The sequence below is a fragment of the Salvia hispanica genome, chromosome 1 (genome assembly GCF_029641045.1).
Source record: "Salvia hispanica isolate PSC_SH4W2 chromosome 1, Shi_PSC_v1, whole genome shotgun sequence".
In the NCBI taxonomy this organism is placed as follows: Eukaryota; Viridiplantae; Streptophyta; class Magnoliopsida; order Lamiales; family Lamiaceae; genus Salvia; species Salvia hispanica.
In genome coordinates this window covers 67,625,490-67,644,791 of record NC_142692.1, presented here as the reverse complement: position 1 = coordinate 67,644,791, position 19,302 = coordinate 67,625,490, and the positions used below count along the sequence as shown (strand labels likewise).

At 35.6% G+C, this 19,302-nt stretch overlaps 1 protein-coding gene and 1 pseudogene across 1 annotated transcript; one reads left to right on the top strand and one right to left on the bottom strand.

Moving 5' to 3' along the window:
• The first annotated feature begins 94 nt into the window (after nucleotides 1–94).
• LOC148934449 ((-)-alpha-terpineol synthase-like) lies at nucleotides 95–17,747 on the top strand (annotated as a pseudogene).
• LOC148934450 (cineole synthase 1, chloroplastic-like) lies at nucleotides 3,581–7,601 on the bottom strand. Its single transcript, XM_089057011.1, has 6 exons — nucleotides 7,353–7,601; nucleotides 6,830–7,103; nucleotides 5,714–6,089; nucleotides 4,930–5,148; nucleotides 4,727–4,865; nucleotides 3,581–4,123 (listed from the first exon to the last, which is right to left on the bottom strand). The coding sequence occupies exons 1-6, from the start codon at nucleotides 7,599–7,601 to the stop codon at nucleotides 3,581–3,583; spliced, it is 1,800 nt and encodes a 599-aa protein (XP_088913137.1).
• Nucleotides 17,748–19,302: the final 1,555 nt, after the last annotated feature.

The following is a 19,302-nucleotide window of genomic DNA, read 5'->3' as shown; positions in this document are numbered from 1 at the left end:
CATTTTAACAAAGTTACTCCCCCCCGTCCCGCTTTAGGAGTCCCGGTTGAGTCGGGCACGTGTTTTAAAAAGTGTTTGAGTGCGTAATAAATAAATGTCGTAGTGGATGTTGGAACCCACTTTCAATTGAGCGTGTAATAAATAATTGTAGTTGATGTTGGGATCCAATTTTTAACACTTTTTTTACTTTGAAGGCATTTTTTATTAATTTATCCCAATCGGGACTCCTAAAGCGGGACGCCCGAAATTGATCAACCGAGACTCTTAAAGCGGGATAGAGGGAGTACTACAAATAAATAAAAAATTGTTTTCAAATTTGGAGGAAAGACCAAAATTTACCGAATCTTTATGATTAAAACTCTATGAAGCATCATTCCTACTCACACAAGCTGAAGAAACCCTAGAGCTAGCCCACAAATTTTCCACCAAATATCTTCAAAGACTTGTTGATGATGATGAGGATGATGTTTTAGAATCAGTGCGCAACGTTTTGGATATCCGGACTCACTGGAGGGTCCAAAGGCCGAATTCAAGATGGTTCATCGAAGCATATGGGAGACGACCCGAATGCAATCCAAAAGTGCTTGAGCTTGCAAAATTGGACTTCAACATCACTCAAGCAATGCATCAACAAGAACTCAAAGTCATATCCAGGTATATTGATCATTGACTAATTCCAGGTCGTTTTAGGTCATATCAGCAATATAGATGAGTTATTTATCCTAGCAAACGACCCTGGATAATACCGTATGATATTATTTATGTTGTAATTTATGAATGATTTACATGTATAGATGGTGGAAGGAGACAAGGCTAAGTGAAAAGCTACCATTTGCAAGAGATAGGATTGTGGAGTCTTACTTGTCGACCATCGATGGCCTCTAGCAACCTCAATATGCTTATTCGAGGATCACGACCACAAAAGTTTGTATGTTAATTACAACAATCGATGATATATTTGATGTCTAGGCTACCATGGAAGAACTACAACTCTTTCATGATACTATTTAAAGGTGAGCTACACATGACCTTCAGGACATCCACAATGCAGGACATTATCTCATCATTTCACTCTAGCGGAACATTTCTTATTCAACACGCGATTTTTGCATTTTTGGTTTGTAAGTTCAATGGAGAGAGAATATAGTAAGAGTGAGAATAAAGTACTAATAATAATGTTTCACACCCTCCATTCCATAGTAATTGAGGCGTTCCTTTTTGGCACGAAGATTAAGAAAAATTGTGCTAGGTGAGTTAATTAAAGGGAGAATAAAGTAGAAAATGAAAAAGGTAGAGGGATGAAGAGAGAAAAAAATAAGAGAGAGCAATGTGGAAAAATGTGTTGACTTTTACTAAAAAGGGAAATGATTATTACTATGGAACGTACCAAAATGACAAAATGACTCTATTATTATGAAACGGAGGGAGTAGGAAATACCGAGTGAGACATCCAAAAAAAGGAAAATATGTTACTTAGTATTTATGTAACTTTATATGTACCATTATTAGTTTTCTTCTCTATTGATCATTTATGAAGCATGTCACCCTTATTGATTACTCATATTTTTTTCCAGATGGGATCTTGAACCAATGGAACAACTTCTAAACTATATGCAAATATGTTTTCTCACACTCAACAACTTCATCAATGAGATGGCATACAATGTCCTAATAGAAAAAGACAGTCTCATCATTCCACAATTAAGAAAATCAGTAATGTTTTTGTTCTTTTCCCTAAAAAAAACAAAATATTTATAATTTTACTTTATTTTCATTTTTTTAACACTGGCAAGATTTATGTAAATCACTTATACAAGAGGCGTAGTGGCAGGCCGCAGGGTACACACCAACACTGAACGAATATACGAATAATGGGTCGATTTCGAGCTCGGTTCCTGTAATACTATCACACACTTTTTTCCTCATCACAAATCCTATCGAGAAGGCGAGCCTATACGAGTATCACGAGCTATGAGGCAAAACTTATAGAGAAACTGATTGAATGGAGAAGAAATTCAGAGAAATCCTAGTTTATGTGAAAACGAAATATTTTTATAAAAGTTCAACTGCGGCTCAAAAACAAAACAACCATATTTATAAGCATCTAGAAACCCTATAAATTCAAAAGGAAATAAAATGCAAAATAGAAAATTAAAACTAAGTCCGAAAAACAATAAAATGCTGTTTTGACCCCCTAAATGATATCAGATGGCCAAAATCCATCGTTTATTTGATTTTAAATCACGTTTCGCAAGCACCGTACGAATTTCAAGTCATTTTAACACCGCAGGTTTTAGCCCGATTTCTACGTCCGGACTGCATCAAGCTAGTTCGATGTTCATCAATGATTTTGAGGCTTACAAATGACCTTGCAACATCACCGGTTCCTAAATAAAATTTGTATATATATTTATGATCGATTATGATCAAATGAAAACCACATCAAATGGTTCATATTTTTTACATTGAATGAATAATGACTATAAATTACTCCCTCCGTCCCGGATAATTCCGGCCATTTTGACCGGGCACGGGTTTTAAGAATTATAATGAAAAGTAGGTTGAAAAAGTTAGTGGAATGTGGGTACTACCTTTATATATTAATTTTATAATAAAATGTGAGTAGAAATGAGTTAGTGGAATATGAGGTCCACTACCAAAAATGGTAAAAATGAAGTGGGACAAATTATGTGGGACGAACTGAAATGGAAAAGTGGGACGAATTATCTAGGACGGAGGGAGTATTGATCTGAAAATTAGCGTAAGAGACATATTTAATAGTCATGCTTGAATAATTATGATAATGACATGTTTTGTATTTTAGTTAATTTTAATTTGAATTGTTTGTAGTATGAGATGGACGAGGCGATGTGTCGGAATCGGTTCAATGCTACATGAATGAATCCGGAGGTTCGGTTGAAGAGGCTCGAGAGTATGTGAAATTTATGATATGGGAGACTTGGAAAGAAATGAATGAAGAAAGAGTTAGAGATTGTGGATTTTCAAAAAAATTTATAAAATGTGCAATTGATCTTGGTAGAGTGGCACTTTATACTTACCAAATTGGAGATGGTGTTGGAGTTCAGAATAGTCATATCAAAGATCGTATTTCAAGTTTGTTTTTTGAACCTATTGTTTAGAAGTTGAACACATACAATCCATATTTGATTTGTATGGGTATGTATGTATCTAGGCAATAAAAACAGCGCTTGTAATAAAAGCACATTACATTTAAGGATAGGACCTATGAAATAAAATCATAACTAGCTTTGGTCAAATTTTATCTATCCCTTAACTTTAAAACCAGGCTTGGAAATTATGACATTCAGAATTTTTTTTGGAAACTACTTCATTCGTCCCACAATAAGAGTCACATTCATTTTTACCATAAATGATAAGTAGGCCCTATATTCACTAATTTTTACAACCCACTATTATTTATAATTTTAAAACTCGTGCCCACAATAAGAGTTACATAATGCCATCTATTTATATAGTCAATCGCGACGTTTAGTTGAAAAACATCAGCAATATATTACAAGCAAACGGACAGATTATTTCGCTTGTAGTTGTGTAGATTTCAGAGAAAAGGGTGGAACAAGCAGTGGGTGATCTGTTGATGTATGATGGGATGTTGAATGCCATGTCCATCTCCATAGTGGTACATATAGAGTGCCATTCTCCCCAAATCCACCGCAGATCCAACAAAAGCCTCGCAAAAGGGGGAGTCCTTAGCCACTCTCTCCACATTCATCTTCTTCCATGTCTCGGCGATCATCCACTTCACGTGCGCTCGCGCCTCTTCTTCCGAAGCATTGTTATCGTTCATGTAGCACTGGATTGATTTTGGCACGTCCCCTCGGCTCACCTCGTCCACCGAGGTTCCTAGGTCGTCCGCAAGGCGCAGGATGATCGAGGACCAACGGACTATGTCGTGGTATCCGTACAAAGTGTCGCAGGCCTCTTTCGTGATCGAAGGCGTTACTCGGAAAAAAACATGGGTTAGGATCACAGTGGCCCCGATTGAGATCCATGAGGTGTTGAGATATTCTTCAAGATTTGGTTTGTGTCCACTGTGGTACCATTTTGCTTCTATTAGATATGCCTCCACCAAATCCCTCCACTTCATGCAAATTAAATATGTAGCATTATATATCTTGATTTGTGGAATAATAGTAGTAGTACTATATAATTAGGATATATATGAGGTTGTTGCATAGATAGAAAGTGAAATAACGCAAATATGCACTTTTGGTATTGTGAATATACGGGTTTTAAGAAATGTGAAAGAAATCGGGTGGAAAAAGTTAGAAGAATGTGATGAGTTTTACTTAATTTTAATAGAATGTCAGTATAATCATTTAAGCAAGTGTGAGTTCATGAACCATAATAAAAAATAAATAAATCACGAAATATTGTCCAAGTTTGACTTGGCATAGGTTTTAAGAAATGTGAAGAAAAATGTAAGTTGAAAAGGTTAGTGGAATAAGGGTTCCACATTAATATATTAGCTTTATAATAGAACATGAGTGTAAAGAATTAGTGGAAAGTGGGGTCCACGTACCAATAAAAAAATAAAAAATAAATAAAAGCAGAGTAGACTACTTTTCACGGACGGACAAAAATGGCAAAACAGGACTATTTCACGGACGGAGGGAGTGTTTAATTACGGACGTACTGATTTGGTAAAATGAGACATTTTATCGCGAATGAAGGGAGTATTTACCGATTTTCGAAGATAGGGGATGGCATTGAAACCATGCTCCTTAAGAACGTCGTAGGCAGTCTCGTTGACAAAGTTGTCTAGTGCAAGAAAGCACAGTTGCATGTAGCTAGGAAGTTGGTCGATTGTACTAATATCCCATCTGCAATTTTACAAAATATACATTGTCGATTGATCAAGAGAAAGAAAATTTATAATATACGAACCTTCGAATAGCCTGTGTGAATTGCTCGAGTTCTTCTAAGGTGCCATAGACGTCATAAACATCGTCTATGGTAGTTATAAGAGCATTCACTTTACCGACCATGATCCTTGAATTCGAATGTTGACGTTGTTGCACGATTCCATCTGTCCAAAAGTAGCATTCCACGAGCCTGTCCCTTGCAAAGGGAAGCTTTTCAACAATGCTCGTATTTCTCCACCATCTACACTTTTGTTAGCATGAAATTATTAGCTCTAGATCCAAGAAGAGATTGATAATGCAGTTCTAGCCAATGAAGCTGCTACCAATCTCAATAAGACTTGAAATTCGCACAAGTACTCAGTTGTTTGTTTGTTTAGGGTTTAGGGTTTTAGGGCTTTTTACCGGTTTTTTTTTAATTGAATAGTACTCCCTCCGTCCCGCTTAAGATGACACGTTTTTCTTTTTAGTTTGTCCCAACCAAGATGACACATTTCCTTATTTGGAAACTTTATCTCTCCAATTAATTCACTCAACCACTTTTTCTCACCCCTATTAAAATATTCACCTTTCTTTCTCTCTCTATTTTAATACTTCCACCCACCTTTTCTCTCTCCAATTAAACACATTAACCAATTACTCCTAAAACCCCGTGCCGGCTAAGGAATGTGTCATCTTAGCCGGGACGGAGGGAGTAATAAACTAGGTTTTCAAGAAATTAGGGTTTTGGTGAATTCTCTATCAGTTCTTATTCTTGCAGGGTATTGACATTGATAAATACTACTCCATTGAGTTTCACTTGACTTTACCCTAAATCTTGTTTGAGTTCATGTTGGAATTGTGCTTGGACAACATTTAGGTCCAATATGGCAAGTTCCATCACTACTGGATTTGTGTGGTGTCTCTTCTTATACTCATTGATCCACATGCTTGCATTCACCCTTTTGGTCCTCCAATGGATAGGGATGTCCAAGGAGTATCGTATCCATGTCGAAAGGCTGTCGTCAATTTCATCGTCTAGCTTCTCTAGCAAATGTTTGGTGGCGAATTCTCTAGCTAAATCGAGTATGTTTTCACCTTCCGTCAACATGAATGAGGCTTCATAGAGTTGCAGAAGTCCTTTGGTGTCGTCGACAAGGTTTGGCTTGAAGTCACCCTTCTCATTCTTGAAACAGTTCAACACTTCTGCCAATAAGTCAACAAAAAAGAAAACAAATTAGACAAGATTTATATGCATATTCAAGTGGGGCAAAATAAAACCCACTCGTAGATACAAGCAAAACAGCTCCTTGATACGAGCCTAAACTATTGACTGAACTGAGCAACTCGTATATACGAGCCTAAACCATCGACATAATAATACTTCATCCGTTTCTTGTTAATTGAAGCATTTCTTTTAGGCACGAATGGTGAATAAAGTAAGAGACAATAAAGTAAAAGAGACTGTTACTTTTTGTCAAAAATAGAAAAAACGACTCAATTAACAAGGAACGGAAAGAGTAACTCATTGATATGAGTCAACTACCAATAGCAGCTCCTAAATACAAGGTTAAACTATCAACATGAATAGTTCCTTGATACGAGCCAAAACCATAAAAAAAAAAAAAAAGAAAAAAAAAGCAGTTCTTGAATTAGAGTTCAACCAATTTTATTAAATTGGTGAACTCCTAGATACAAGTATAAATTGTTCATCAAACAACTCAATAGTGAAGATCAATGGAAGCTATATATCGAAAAATCCCGATACTCACCTTGAAGGGGAGTGTTAGAATGAAGATAAGATTCAGACAAGAATCAATCAAGAAGAACAAAAAAGCTAGGATAGATAAACAAGGAATTACATATATCAAATTTTATATGGTGAAAATCAACAATGAAGTGAGTTGAATTTGTATATATATGTATATGTTAAGTAGAAGTAGAACCTTGGGCAACATGAAAGCCATGTTCTCTTAGGAGTCTGAATGCAAGGGCTGTTGAGTAAAGATCACTTTCCTTCTTCATCTCTCCATTCTTGTAGTAATACTTAAGATATATAGAGTTTAAGATTTCTTTAAATTCCTTATGGAAATGATCAGACAAGCCCAGTCTCTGCAAATCATCAATCAACTCAAGCTGTCGAATCGAATTCGCTTCATTGTTCAACATCATCTTCACTTGCATAATCAGCTCACCTGCCCTTCTCATGTGCCTTTCTTCCTACACAAATTTATTTAATGATGCATCACTTAGGTTGTGTTAATTTAGTATAACAAAATTTGAAGTTATAATTTGGAAATCCAAATATTTATTTTTGCTACGGAATTCCAATTGTAGAATCGAGAGAATTCCAATACCAAACCGTAGATTTGAAATTGAGAATCGAAATCTAAATGCACACCCTTATTTTTTTGGTACCAAACGCACCCTTATTCCAGTCGCTCGATGTTGTATATATTGCGATCATACCTTATAATCACTGTGGAGTGATTGTATAAAGTCGGCATCCCAATGAGAAGGACTGTAGTTTCCCGATCTTCGTTCTATCGGGAGCTGATCAGCAGTGAGTTGAGAGGAGCAACGAAGGCGGAGACGAGCAGAAGAAGCAGCATTAGTACTAATTCTGCTACTAGAGAATTTTAAAGACTTGTTGTTAGAGTTGTGAAGATGATTAGGTGGGTTGCTAGGAATCGCCATTAGCATTACAAAGCCAGACATTTTGAGATGAATTAATCTTTTGTTAATTGTTTTTGGTAAGGTTGAAATGTGTAGGAGTACATGCTTATATTTATAGGCTGATTTCTTACACATGTATCTGCTTTTTGATCTAGCTGTTGTTTGTAGATCTTACATTCATTTAAAAACATTAATGTACGTAGTACTCCCTCCGTCCGCGAATAGGAGTCCCGGTTGGCCATTTTCATCCGTCCGCCATTAGGAGTCCCGGTTAGACATTTTATCTTGGGAGTATAAAAAATGATCCCACTTTTTCCTTAATTTAGAAGCTGCAATTAATTTTAATCCACTTTGATTGCAAATAATAATATAAATGGGTCACACATTCCACTATCACACACCTAAATTATTACACTCAAATTTTTCTTAAAACCCGCACCCAACTCGACTGGGATTCCTATTCGCGGACGGAGGGAGTAATGAATTACTACTTGGGATATGTACTTTTATTACTACATTTTTAAAGCTATTTCCCAATTGAACTCTGGTGAAGAATGGGTTACACCTACACGTCATATAGTGGATTTCGCTACAATATTATTAAAATCGGTATGATAACAATAATGAAAATTGGCATATAGAAAATTCGATATACTGAAAAAATGGGTAAAGCAAAGGTAATGATATTTATTCATACCAATATTTTCGGTAAGGTATACTCCATCCGTCCCATAATAGAAGTCACATTTAGTATAAACACGAGTTTTAAGAAATGTAAAGAATGGTGGATTGAAAAAATTAGTGGAATAAGAAGCCCATTTTTTTATACTTAGTTTTATAATAAAATGGGAGTGAAGTAAGTTTAATGAACATGAGACATATTTACCATTTACGATAAAAGTGAAATAAAATGGAATAAAGTAAGAGTGATTGAACGATTAGTTTTTTGTCAATAAAGAAAATGACTCAAGTTAATTGGGACATCCCAAAAAGGAATACTACTCAGCTTAATTGGTACGAAGGACAATTTCAATTATATTAGGCATGTCATACCAATTCACCTCTATTTGATGATTTCCTATGGCGAGAGCTCAGTCTATTTTCCTATTACATTTATTACTCTCCCCGTCTCATTTAAGATGTCCACTTTTCATTTTTAGTTTATTTCACTTAAGATGTCTACTTTCTATATTTTTAAATAAATTCATCTTTCTTTCTCTCCTCATTTAATTACTCAATTACCTATTTTCTCTGTACTATATTATATGGAGTACTAAATATTTTTTTCTAAAACTCTATTACACTTAAGATTGTAGACATTTTAAATTGCTTGGGATGGAAGTAGTACTAGAGTTTACAAGAATTTATGGACTGCTCTACTCCTTTAATAGACACACGTGTTTCATTTTTGAGGTTGTGGTGGTTTAACTTATTTATAATAACACAAACTAGATATGCGATTATGTGTATTGAAAATTTTGAAAAACTAATCAAAATTGAAAGCGCAAAGACATACAATCTTTAAGTTGAGAATAAAATTGTCCACTAAAACTAAACCATTTGTTTTATTGGGATGCTTTATTCTATGTCCTTTAATTTCAATTGAAATACCAAGATTGAATATATTTTTTGAAGTGTTGGAGGTGTATTTCTACTTACAGTTAGCATCTTTAATCGAATAAAAATTGTCCTTTGACATTTTTTAAGTGAAAAATCATACTCCCTTTGTCCCTATGTGGCTGTATTATTTTTTTGGCTGTCCCACTGTAACTGGGTCGTTTTTTTTTTTTTTTTTTTTTGGCAAAAAGCAATAATTTTTCTTCTCTTTCACTTTATTCTATCTTCGTCTCTTTACCTTTTTTCTTTCCTATTTAACTCATATAGTAAATTTTAGAAATGCCACGTAGGACTCCGACCTGTACTATTATTTACACTAGAGTGGTTATTTGATTTATAGACTGCTACCTTTAATAGTACATTAATTTGTATCTGGTATCCTTCTTCTTATGTAATACAAAGGAACAAAAACATGTGTTAAAATTAAATAATGGTACATGTTAATTAAAAAGTCTAGGATTAGACTATAGTGAAAATATAGGATGAAAATACACTCCTATAGATATATGGTTAGCAAACCTAGGATTAGACTATAGTGAAAATATAGGATGAAAATACACTCCTATAGATATATGGTTAGCAAACCGTCCGGATTAGATAGTTATCCGGTCAAAATCCAATATCAACTCAATCTAATATAAGGTTGAACCCTAACCCAATCCAAAATCACTAGGTTCTGATCGGGTCACCCTTTAATTTCGTGCGGGTTATCCTGTTTTGCGAAAAATGTCAGTCTTACCCTTAATAAGTTATTTTAGTTTGACATGACATCATAACGATCCAAACATGATATTACACGAATAAAACTCGATATTACACAATTATGACTTGTCAGACCATGATTAAAATTTTATCATGATTTAAAGCTAAAGAATAAAATTAAAGTTTAATACTCCCCTCGTCCCTAAAAAATAGATAACATTTAAAACGGCATGAGTTTCAATGCACAATTGGTAATATAAAGAGAGATAGAAAGAAAAAGTGATTGAGGTATTGTTAGTGGAAAATGAGACTCACCACATTAGAGAGAGAAAAACTTCCTATTGGTCTATTTTTAAGGGACATCCTAAAATGACAAATGCAGTCTATTTTTAAGAGATGAGTGGAGTATTTTTTTTATTAAAAATATAACTAAAATAATAATTTAATTTCTTAAAGTATAACTTAAGCCAGACCCTAGCCCAACTAGAAATCATCGGGATACTATTTACTACCAAGTTTTAAGTAAATTGAAAAATCATAAATTCGGCCAAGGAAACACACGCTTTATTTTTTTTATCATGTTGTCACTCATAATCCATGTATATATTTTGCAACTTCATACCACTTATGTCACAACTACTTTCCATGAGGTAAATATCGAAAAAATACCCAATAACTGTAAATAATAATTAGGACTCTAGAGTCAAAATTTTGCATCTACCACAACATAGTAATCATAATTATGTTTTAAACTTATTTATTAGGTTGTTAACTCTGTAATCTATTTATCATAAGTCATTATTTACTGCAGTCCTCGTACATATTTTTGCATCTACCCCAACATAGTAATCATAATTGTGTTTTAAACTTATTTATTAGGTTGTTAACTCTATAAATCTATTTATCATAAGTCATTATTTATTGCAGTCCTCGTACATATTTTTGGTCAGAGAGTGCTAACTTTTCAAATCTAATACTCAATTTCAATTTTATGAATCTTTAAATAATACTCACTCCGTTATTCTCCCCACAAGATTTTCTTGGTTATATAATGCTAAATATAATTTACAAATCTTATTACTTAATTAGTACTCCTACTTGAGGTCAATTGTTTAAACCTATAAGTTAATACTCCATCCGTCGATCGACAATCAGAAGTGCCAACTTTTTGCCATGAAATTTAAGATAGGTAAAGAAATATGAGCTGGAAAATTAGGACAACGTGAATCTTATTTTATACTTCCTTCGTTCCCAAAAAATATAAATATTTGATTCAACACGGGCTTTAATATATAATTATTAAAGAAGAGAGAGAGAGAGATAAAGGGTACGATAAATAGTATTAGTAGAAAATGGATTCCACATCATTAGTAGGGTAGTATAATGGTATAAGTTGTAAATAAAATGATGTGTAGAATGTGCTGTTTAACTATTTCAAAATTAGAAAGTTTATAATTTTCAGGGCCAAACTAATATCGAAATAGTTCATACTTTTCAGGAACGGATAGAATATACTGTAATAGTTTTAGAGTGAGCTACAAAAAAAAGTCCCTGGATAAAGAGGTTTACACATTTCTAGTACCTAATAAAAAAATATATCACCAGAGGTATCTGGACAAACACTTAATTTTATGTGAGCTGCTTTTGCACTATTTTTCAGACATTTTTTAGTTTTAATAAATATTTTAGTCTTTATGTTATATTTATCTCTCATCCATTTTCACACTTTTCACATTTTCTCCATCGTTCTTATTATTTGTTTATTTCTAATTCATCTCTCTCATTCTCAATTTAATTTAATTAAACAATAAATATTTGATACACACATCAAACAAAAGATAATAATAAGAGCTTTAATTAAATATATGTATATATTAAAAAATAAACTAAAATATAAATATTTTTGTACATAAACGTTTTGTCAAGATTTATTATTATGCACATATAAATACTACACTTTATTAAACTAACGGATATTGTTAAGTATTTCATTAATAAATACTAGTTTAATTTACGGCTTACCACACCATGCTATATATATGTGTAACAACAAGCAAATTAATTTCACTAAGTTCACAAATTTAGAGATCCATCTTCAAAAACAAAGATAAAGTTATCATAAAAATGTCTAGCATTATAATGAGCATGGCGATTCCCAACAAGCCAACAAAACATGTTGTGAGATTGTGGCCCTTATGCAGAAGGCCCAAGAATTAGTCCCGGGTCCAATATCCACTAACAGCTTCTTCTGGCCCAACTTGTAACCCTAGCTACGTATCAGTGTGTGAGTGGGTGATGTCTCTCTCTCTTTTAAATACCATCCTAAATATAAACCGCCTCACTTTTCACTCTCTGATCTCTCTCGGTGCCTTTGCTTCTTCTCTGATTAATCTAGGGTTTTTTCCCTGAGATTGTTTCTGCCTTCTCTCTGTGTAATCTTGAGAGTTCTCATCTCTTCCTTCATCTCTAGTGTGAGTGTAAGGTGTGAGCTGGTGTTAGGCTGCTTGTGGAAACCTGTCCTCTGGTTTCTAGTCTGGTTTCTTGGACTGGTGGTTGGTTTCTGGGTTGAAGAGGCTCTTCCGAGAGTTGAGAGTTCTGGTGTGAATCGGTTTGGTTGAGCGTTGAATGTGCGGTGGTGGATCTAGGGTTTCGGTGTGACTTGTCTTGATTGACTGCGGTCGATCTTCTCCCTTGGTGCAAATCGGAGATGGCTGGATAATTGAGGGCCGGATATATAGATCTGTGTAGTTGTACGTGGTGCAACTTGAGCCACATCAAAAATTTTGTTCTCTTCTCAATCCTTTTTAGATTCTGTTTTGCTATTCTACTGCTTTCTGTTGTTGTTGAAATTACTAGCCGTTTACTTAGTGTTTCAGGTTAAATAATCGTGATTGCAGCTATAGCTTTTTAGTGTTTGTATTAGACTGTAATCTGAGGGTTGATCTCCTCAGGATTTGTTGTAGATACTGGGATTATACCAAGCCTTCGGCTGATCAATACCTAGCAGTGGTATCAGAGCCACGTTAGGATCAATCAAGGCTTTGGTATTCACATAGCCTCGCTCCTATCGTGGATATCTGGTAAATCAAGAGATCCTTCGGTCTCTTGGGTGGTATTGTTTTCTGAACCCCTTCTTCTTCGGTGTTCTGTGTTTTTTTCAGGTTTTCTCTTCGTTCTCCGTTGTGCTTCATTCTTTCTGTGGTTTCTTAGATTTAATTGTGGGTGGTGATTTTGCTTAAGGCTACCTCAAGTGGTCTGTAAAACTTTGTGGTTGCAATAGAGCTTAAGTCTACCTCAGTGACCCCCTGCGCTCTCAAAGCATTGGGTGTTTGTGAACTGGGAAATCCTGGGCATTAGATGCTCTGTTGTTCTTGACTACTTGTAGTGCCTTGTTCTGTCAGAATCACTCCTAGATTAAGTTCAAGTTCTTGTTTCTGTTTCCTATTGGCCTTCTTTGGTTTGTTGCTTTGTTGTGTTGCTCCTCTGTGCTTCTGTGCTTTGTGCTTGTTAGCCCCTGGTTCTTTTTCAACATGTCAAACCTTCCCTTTGGACTCACTCCTTTCAATGGAAATGGTGATTTCAGCATCTGGAAACAGAAACTTAATGTGTTTTAATTCAGTAGAAAGTGTATAAAGCCATTGATCTGAACTATTCTGATACTGATACCGATGCCACTAAGGCAGAAATGAATGAGTTGGCTTGCCCTACTATTGTCTTGAGCTTGAGTGACTCTGTGATTAGGAAAGTTGGTGTTGTTGATTCTGCCAAGGATTTATGGGACAAGCTTGATGAATTGTGTACTGAAACTTCTTTGTCTAACCGTATGTATTTGCTTGAGAAACTGTTCAAATTCAAGTTAGATATGTCTAAGGATATTGATGAGAATATTGATTGTTTCTCTAAGCTTGTGCTTGATATTAAAAGGTCTGGAGACAAGAATATTGATGATTATACCTCTATTGCTCTCATGAACTCTATTCTTGAATCTTACAGTGATGTTAAAGCAACCATTAAATATGGGAGGGACACAGCCTCCCTGATTGTGAGCTCCTTAAAATCCAAAGAGTTGGAATTAAAAGAGAAAAGTGACTCCAAGGCTGCTCTGGATAAAGCCTTGCAGGTCAGAGGTAGATCCAACACCAGAGGAAAGGATAAGCAGGCTAATGGCAAGTCCTCTGAGAAAGGAAACAAAAAGCATCACAGAAATAAGTCTAGATCTTCCTCTCAAGACCCTAAAAAGTCTAGGAGATGTTATAAGTGTAATGAACTTGGCCATTACAGCAGGGAATGTCCTCTTAAGAAGGATGATCCTGATCAGATTGCTAATTTGGTCAAGTCTGATGATGAAGGAACTTGCTTCATGTTAACTGATGTTATATCTGTGAATGCCTCTCTGGGTAAATAGTTCAATAAGTCTGAGTGGTTGGTAGACTCAGACTGTACTTATCATATTTCCCCTTTTAAAGATATTTTTTCTGAATTAACCCTTGTTATGGTTTTGTTTCTATGGCCAATAACAAACAGTGCAGGATTGAAGGCATTAGTACATTATGCCCCAGGTTTAATTCTGGTTGTAAGTTTACTTTGAAAAATGTGAAATATGTGCCTAACCTGCATTATAATTTGCTTTCTTGTGCTTCCCTTGAGGCTGAAGGGTTAGAAGGTAAATGGGGCAATGGGATGATGAAAATCTTTAAGGGTTCTTTGTGTCTGTTCAAAGCTGAGAAAAAGTACAACCTATATGTGTGCACTGCTCAACCCTTATGTGATATTTCTGTTGCTCATACTGTGAAAGTTAATAATACCGTTTTATGGCACAATAGATTAGGACATATGAGTGAAAAAGGCATGCACATTCTTCATAAGCATGGTTATTTGTTGGATGATGATGTTAATTTGTCTGCCCTTCTGTGATACATGTATAAAGGGGAAGCAGCATAAAGTTTCTTTCCCTGTCTCTGTGCCTACTTGTTCCAGTGCAAATGTGCTTGAATATTTACATGCTGATGTCCGGGTCATGCCTCAGTCACTACTCATGGGGGCTACTCTTATTTCTTATCTATTGTGGATGATTTTTCCAGGAAAGTTTGGGTTTTCTTGTTGAAACACAAGTCTGATGTGTTTGTTAAGTTTCAGGATTGGAAGAAACTTGTAGAGAACCAAACTGGAAAGAAAATTGGGACTCTGAGTGACAATGGTTTAGAATTTTTTAATTCCCAGATTGATGAATTGTGTGTGAATGCAGGTATTAGAAGACACAAGACTGTACCCTACACTCCCCAACAAAATGGAGTGGCAGAAAGGATGAACAGAACCTTGCTAGAAAGAGTGAGGTGCCTCTTGACCCTGAGTGGTCTGTCCAAAAAATTCTGGGGTAAGCTTTAAATACTGCAGCCTACTTAGTTAATAGGTCTCCTTCTGTTCCCCTAAAGGGCAAGTGCCCTGAGTCTGTGTTCTCTGGTAAAAATGTCAGCCTCACACACCTTAGAGTTTTTGGTTGCAGTTGCTATAAGCAGGGATGTTATCTTCAATGAGTCTGAGTTCCCTTGTCTCTCTGAGTCTGTCACTCCAATAACTACTGAGGTTACTCCAAATGAGATGGAGTCTGCTCCAAATAAGGTGGAGGGACCTCAAATCCAGGAATATGTTCCCAGACAAGAAGCTGAAGCTGAAGTAACTCCAAATTCTCCAAATAGGGAAGAAGTTCCCGTTATTAATAATCAGAATGGAGATTCTAATAGTGATCTAACTGATTATGTGTTGTGCAGGGACAGGGGAAGAAAGACTATCCATCAGCCAAGGAGATTTGCTGATGAGATGAACCTTGTAGCTCTAGCCTTTAATGTACATGAGGCTGATGGAGATGAGCCTCAATCATATAAGCAAGCTGTTAAATCCATGTTCTACCCCAAATGGCTTATGGCCATGTAAGAAGAAATGAAGTCTTTAGTTCAAAATAAAACTTGGATTCTTGTTCCTGAACCTACTAACTGTACTATTGTGAGTGTAGGTGGTTATTTAAGCTGAAGCAAGAAGTTAGTGGTCCTAGATACAAGGCTAGACTTGTAGCTAAGGGATTCACTCAACAAGAGGGGGTGGACTACACTAAGATCTTTGCACCTATTGTAAAGTTTACAACAGTGCGGTTGTTACTTGCTTTATGTGCTATTTTTAACCGGGAACTGAAGCAAATGGATGTTAAGACAACCTTTCTACATGGTGATCTTGACAAGCCTATATATATGAGGCAGCCTGAGGGATTTGTAGATCCTAAATTCCCTAATGATGTCTGCCTGTTAAAGAAAGCTCTCTATGGTTTGAAGCAGTCACCAAGGAGATGGAACATCAAGTTTGATCAATGCATGCAAGCTTCTGGATTCATGAGAAGTGCCTTTGATCACTGTTTATACTATAAAAATCTCAACTCTGTTCTTACCTTTCTTTTACTTTATGTAGATGATATGCTTATTATGAGTCCTAGCCCTAATGCTGTTAAAGATGCGCAGGATATGTTGTGTTCCAATTTTGACATGAAGGACTTAGGAGATGCACAAAAGATTCTGGGGATTGATATTATCAGGGACAAAAAGAACTCCCAGATGACTTTGCACCAGAAGTCTTATGTGAAGAAGATATTAAGCAAGTTTAGTATGGCTGATGCTAAGCCATGTACTGTTCATTTGGCAGCCCACTTTGTTCTTAGCAAAGATCAGTGTCCTAAGAATGAAGATGAGGTTCAGAAAATGAAGAAAGTTCTTTACTCCAATGCCATTGGATCAGTTATGTATCTGATGGTGAGTACAAGGCAAGATATAGCCTACTCTATTTCCTGCTTGTCTAGATACATGTCAAATCCTGGACCTCCTCACTGCGAAGCATTGAAATGGCTTCTCAGGTATCTTAAGCATACTGCTCACTATGGTTTAAATTTTTCTAAGTGTTCAGATGTTACTAACCTGTGTGGTTTTGTAGATTCAAATTATGCTAATGATAGGGACAAAAGGAAGTCAACCACTTCCTATGTCTTTACTCTTGGAGGTTCCTGTGTGAGTTGGAAGTCACAATTACAACATGTTGTGGCTCTCTCAACTACTGAGTCAGAATACATTGCTATAAAAAAAATTAATTGTGTTTTGCAGTGGGGAGATTTGTGTACGGCATACGCAAAAGAGGCAGAGTGGTACCACACGGGGTATAAACCAACAATGGAGGAATACATCAACGTTGCTTGGATTTCGATATCAACGCATACCATACTAACTCATGTATTTTATCTCATTTCAAATCCAATCGAGAAGGAGGCCGCTGAGAGCTTGCGTAACTACCACGACACCATTCGTTACTCAGCGATGGTTCTACGCCTTGCAGACGATCTTGGAACATCACCGGTTCGTACAAAAATGCACATAATTAAGCTATTTGATCATAATCTTGATTTGGAATTGAACTTGATTTTAGCATGAGATGCAAAGAGGTGATGTGCCAAAAGCGGTGGAGTGTTACATGAATGAGACGGGAGCTTCGAGAGAGGAGGCTCGCGAGCATGTGAAGTGTATGATAAGGGAAATATGGATGAAGACGAATGAAGAAAGATTTAAGGAATCTCCATTTTCAGATGATTTTATTAGAAGTGCAGCTGATCTTGGAAGACAAGCACAGTATATGTACCAACATGGTGATGGCCATGGGATTAGTAATCCGGAGATGGAGGAACGTATTTTAGGTTTGATATTTCAACCTATTGTTTAGGCATCAATAGAAAAAGACAATAAGGGAGAAGCAATATACTCATTTTAATAAAGTTACTAAATCAAACAAAATTAACTCAAATGATAATAAAGCGACGAGGAAGAAGCACCGGCCGGCAGTGGAAGGGTTTGGCATCTCCTCAAAATTGGGGGGAAAATGAAAATAAATAACTACGCTAATGGAGCACAGTAAGTTTTTAGGATTTTCTTAAATTTTAATTTTAATATTTAGTGTTGGATATTTTAGTGTAATTGGATTAACTTGATTGATCAGTATTGTCATAATGAGACATCATATAAGTCTGGAGGTGCGGAGTGCACGCTTATTTGAATTCATTATGATGTTAGATGAACGGGGGTTCGGGGGCAGCGCCCCCAGGTAGCGGGGTCCAAGGGGCAGAGCCCCTGGGCGGGGTCGAACGAAGTTGTTGTGTAAGAAATTCATCCGAAAATGTAATTTTGAAAGTCAAAGGACTAATTTGCAATTTCGAAAACCTTTTGAAAATTAGTTATTTTCAGTTTTTTCCCTCTAACAGATGCACTGGTTCATCTACAGATGCACTGATTCATCTTCTTCAAAATCTGATCGATTCTTGGTTCTATATACTTCTCGAACATCAACATATAGAAGCTCTGATTTCTCTTAATTGTATCCGATCAAATATTTTGGTAGAACCACCGAAATTGATTTGATCTGTAAGTGATTTATCACGATTTTCAGATTATCCGTTTTTGTTCAATATTCAAAATCTCCCTAACATTTAGTGGCAGAAAATCCACCACTAATATTTCATTTTTTATAATATTTATATTTTATTGAAAAAATGGTTTGTAGTGAGGGAATCAATCAACCACAGATATGGGCTAATTGAAATCCGTCACTTATCCCTGGGAATTCCGCCACTAAATTTACTAGCGGATTATCCGCCAATATTCTACCATTATTACTGGCAAATATTTCCGCCACTAATATGGACCATTTTTGTAGTGGAGTCTCACCTCAATAGAGATAAAAGAGTTTTCAAAATTGAAAAGTGCATACTTTTGCGGGATGAACTAAATATGAAAGAGTGCATATTCTTATAAGACAAAGGGAGTACAGTTTATCAAACTGACTGATATTGTTAGGTATTTCATTAATAATACTAGTATAATTTTGCTGCTTACCACACCATGCTTAAAAGAATTCTCAGTTGTCCAACAATGAATTTGACGTTGATGAATAATCAAATAACGTGAACAACTAAATGATGTTATACATTATTCGTAAAATGCCAGTTTCTAGACACTCTTGGAAATTAAATTTTGGAATACCTAAATTTAGTGAGTATCACATTGTCATTTATCATAGTAATAGTTTGATGATAAAGTTGTACCCGTCTTCCCATTGTCTAAAAAAAATTGTTACCTTTTACCATATTGGCCCATTCATTAAAATTAGTCTATTTCAATTTTTAGAAATTTTTTACCATGCATTATTAAACTACTAATAATGCGAGTCTACTAATACTATTTCAACTACTCTTCATCATTCTCTCTCTTAGTTTTCAAATTTCATATTAAACCCGTACTTTTTCTCAAAACTTCAGTTCTTAGAGAACGGATGAAGTACAATGCTATAGATATATATGATTAATACTCACTAAAATAAATTGTCCGCGGTTGTTGCTCGATGG

Bases quoted from the DNA above. Each gene is read 5' to 3' on its own strand.
- LOC148934450 (XM_089057011.1), bottom strand. From the start codon at position 7,601: ATGTCTGGCTTTGTAATGCTAATGGCGATTCCTAGCAACCCACCTAAT. The intron at 7,104-7,352 runs GTATGATCGCAA...AAATTTGTGTAG, and splicing joins CACTCCACAGTGATTATAAG to GAAGAAAGGCACATGAGAAG. The intron at 5,149-5,713 runs GTAAAGTCAAGT...ACAAAAGTGTAG, and splicing joins GAACTCAAACAAGATTTAGG to ATGGTGGAGAAATACGAGCA.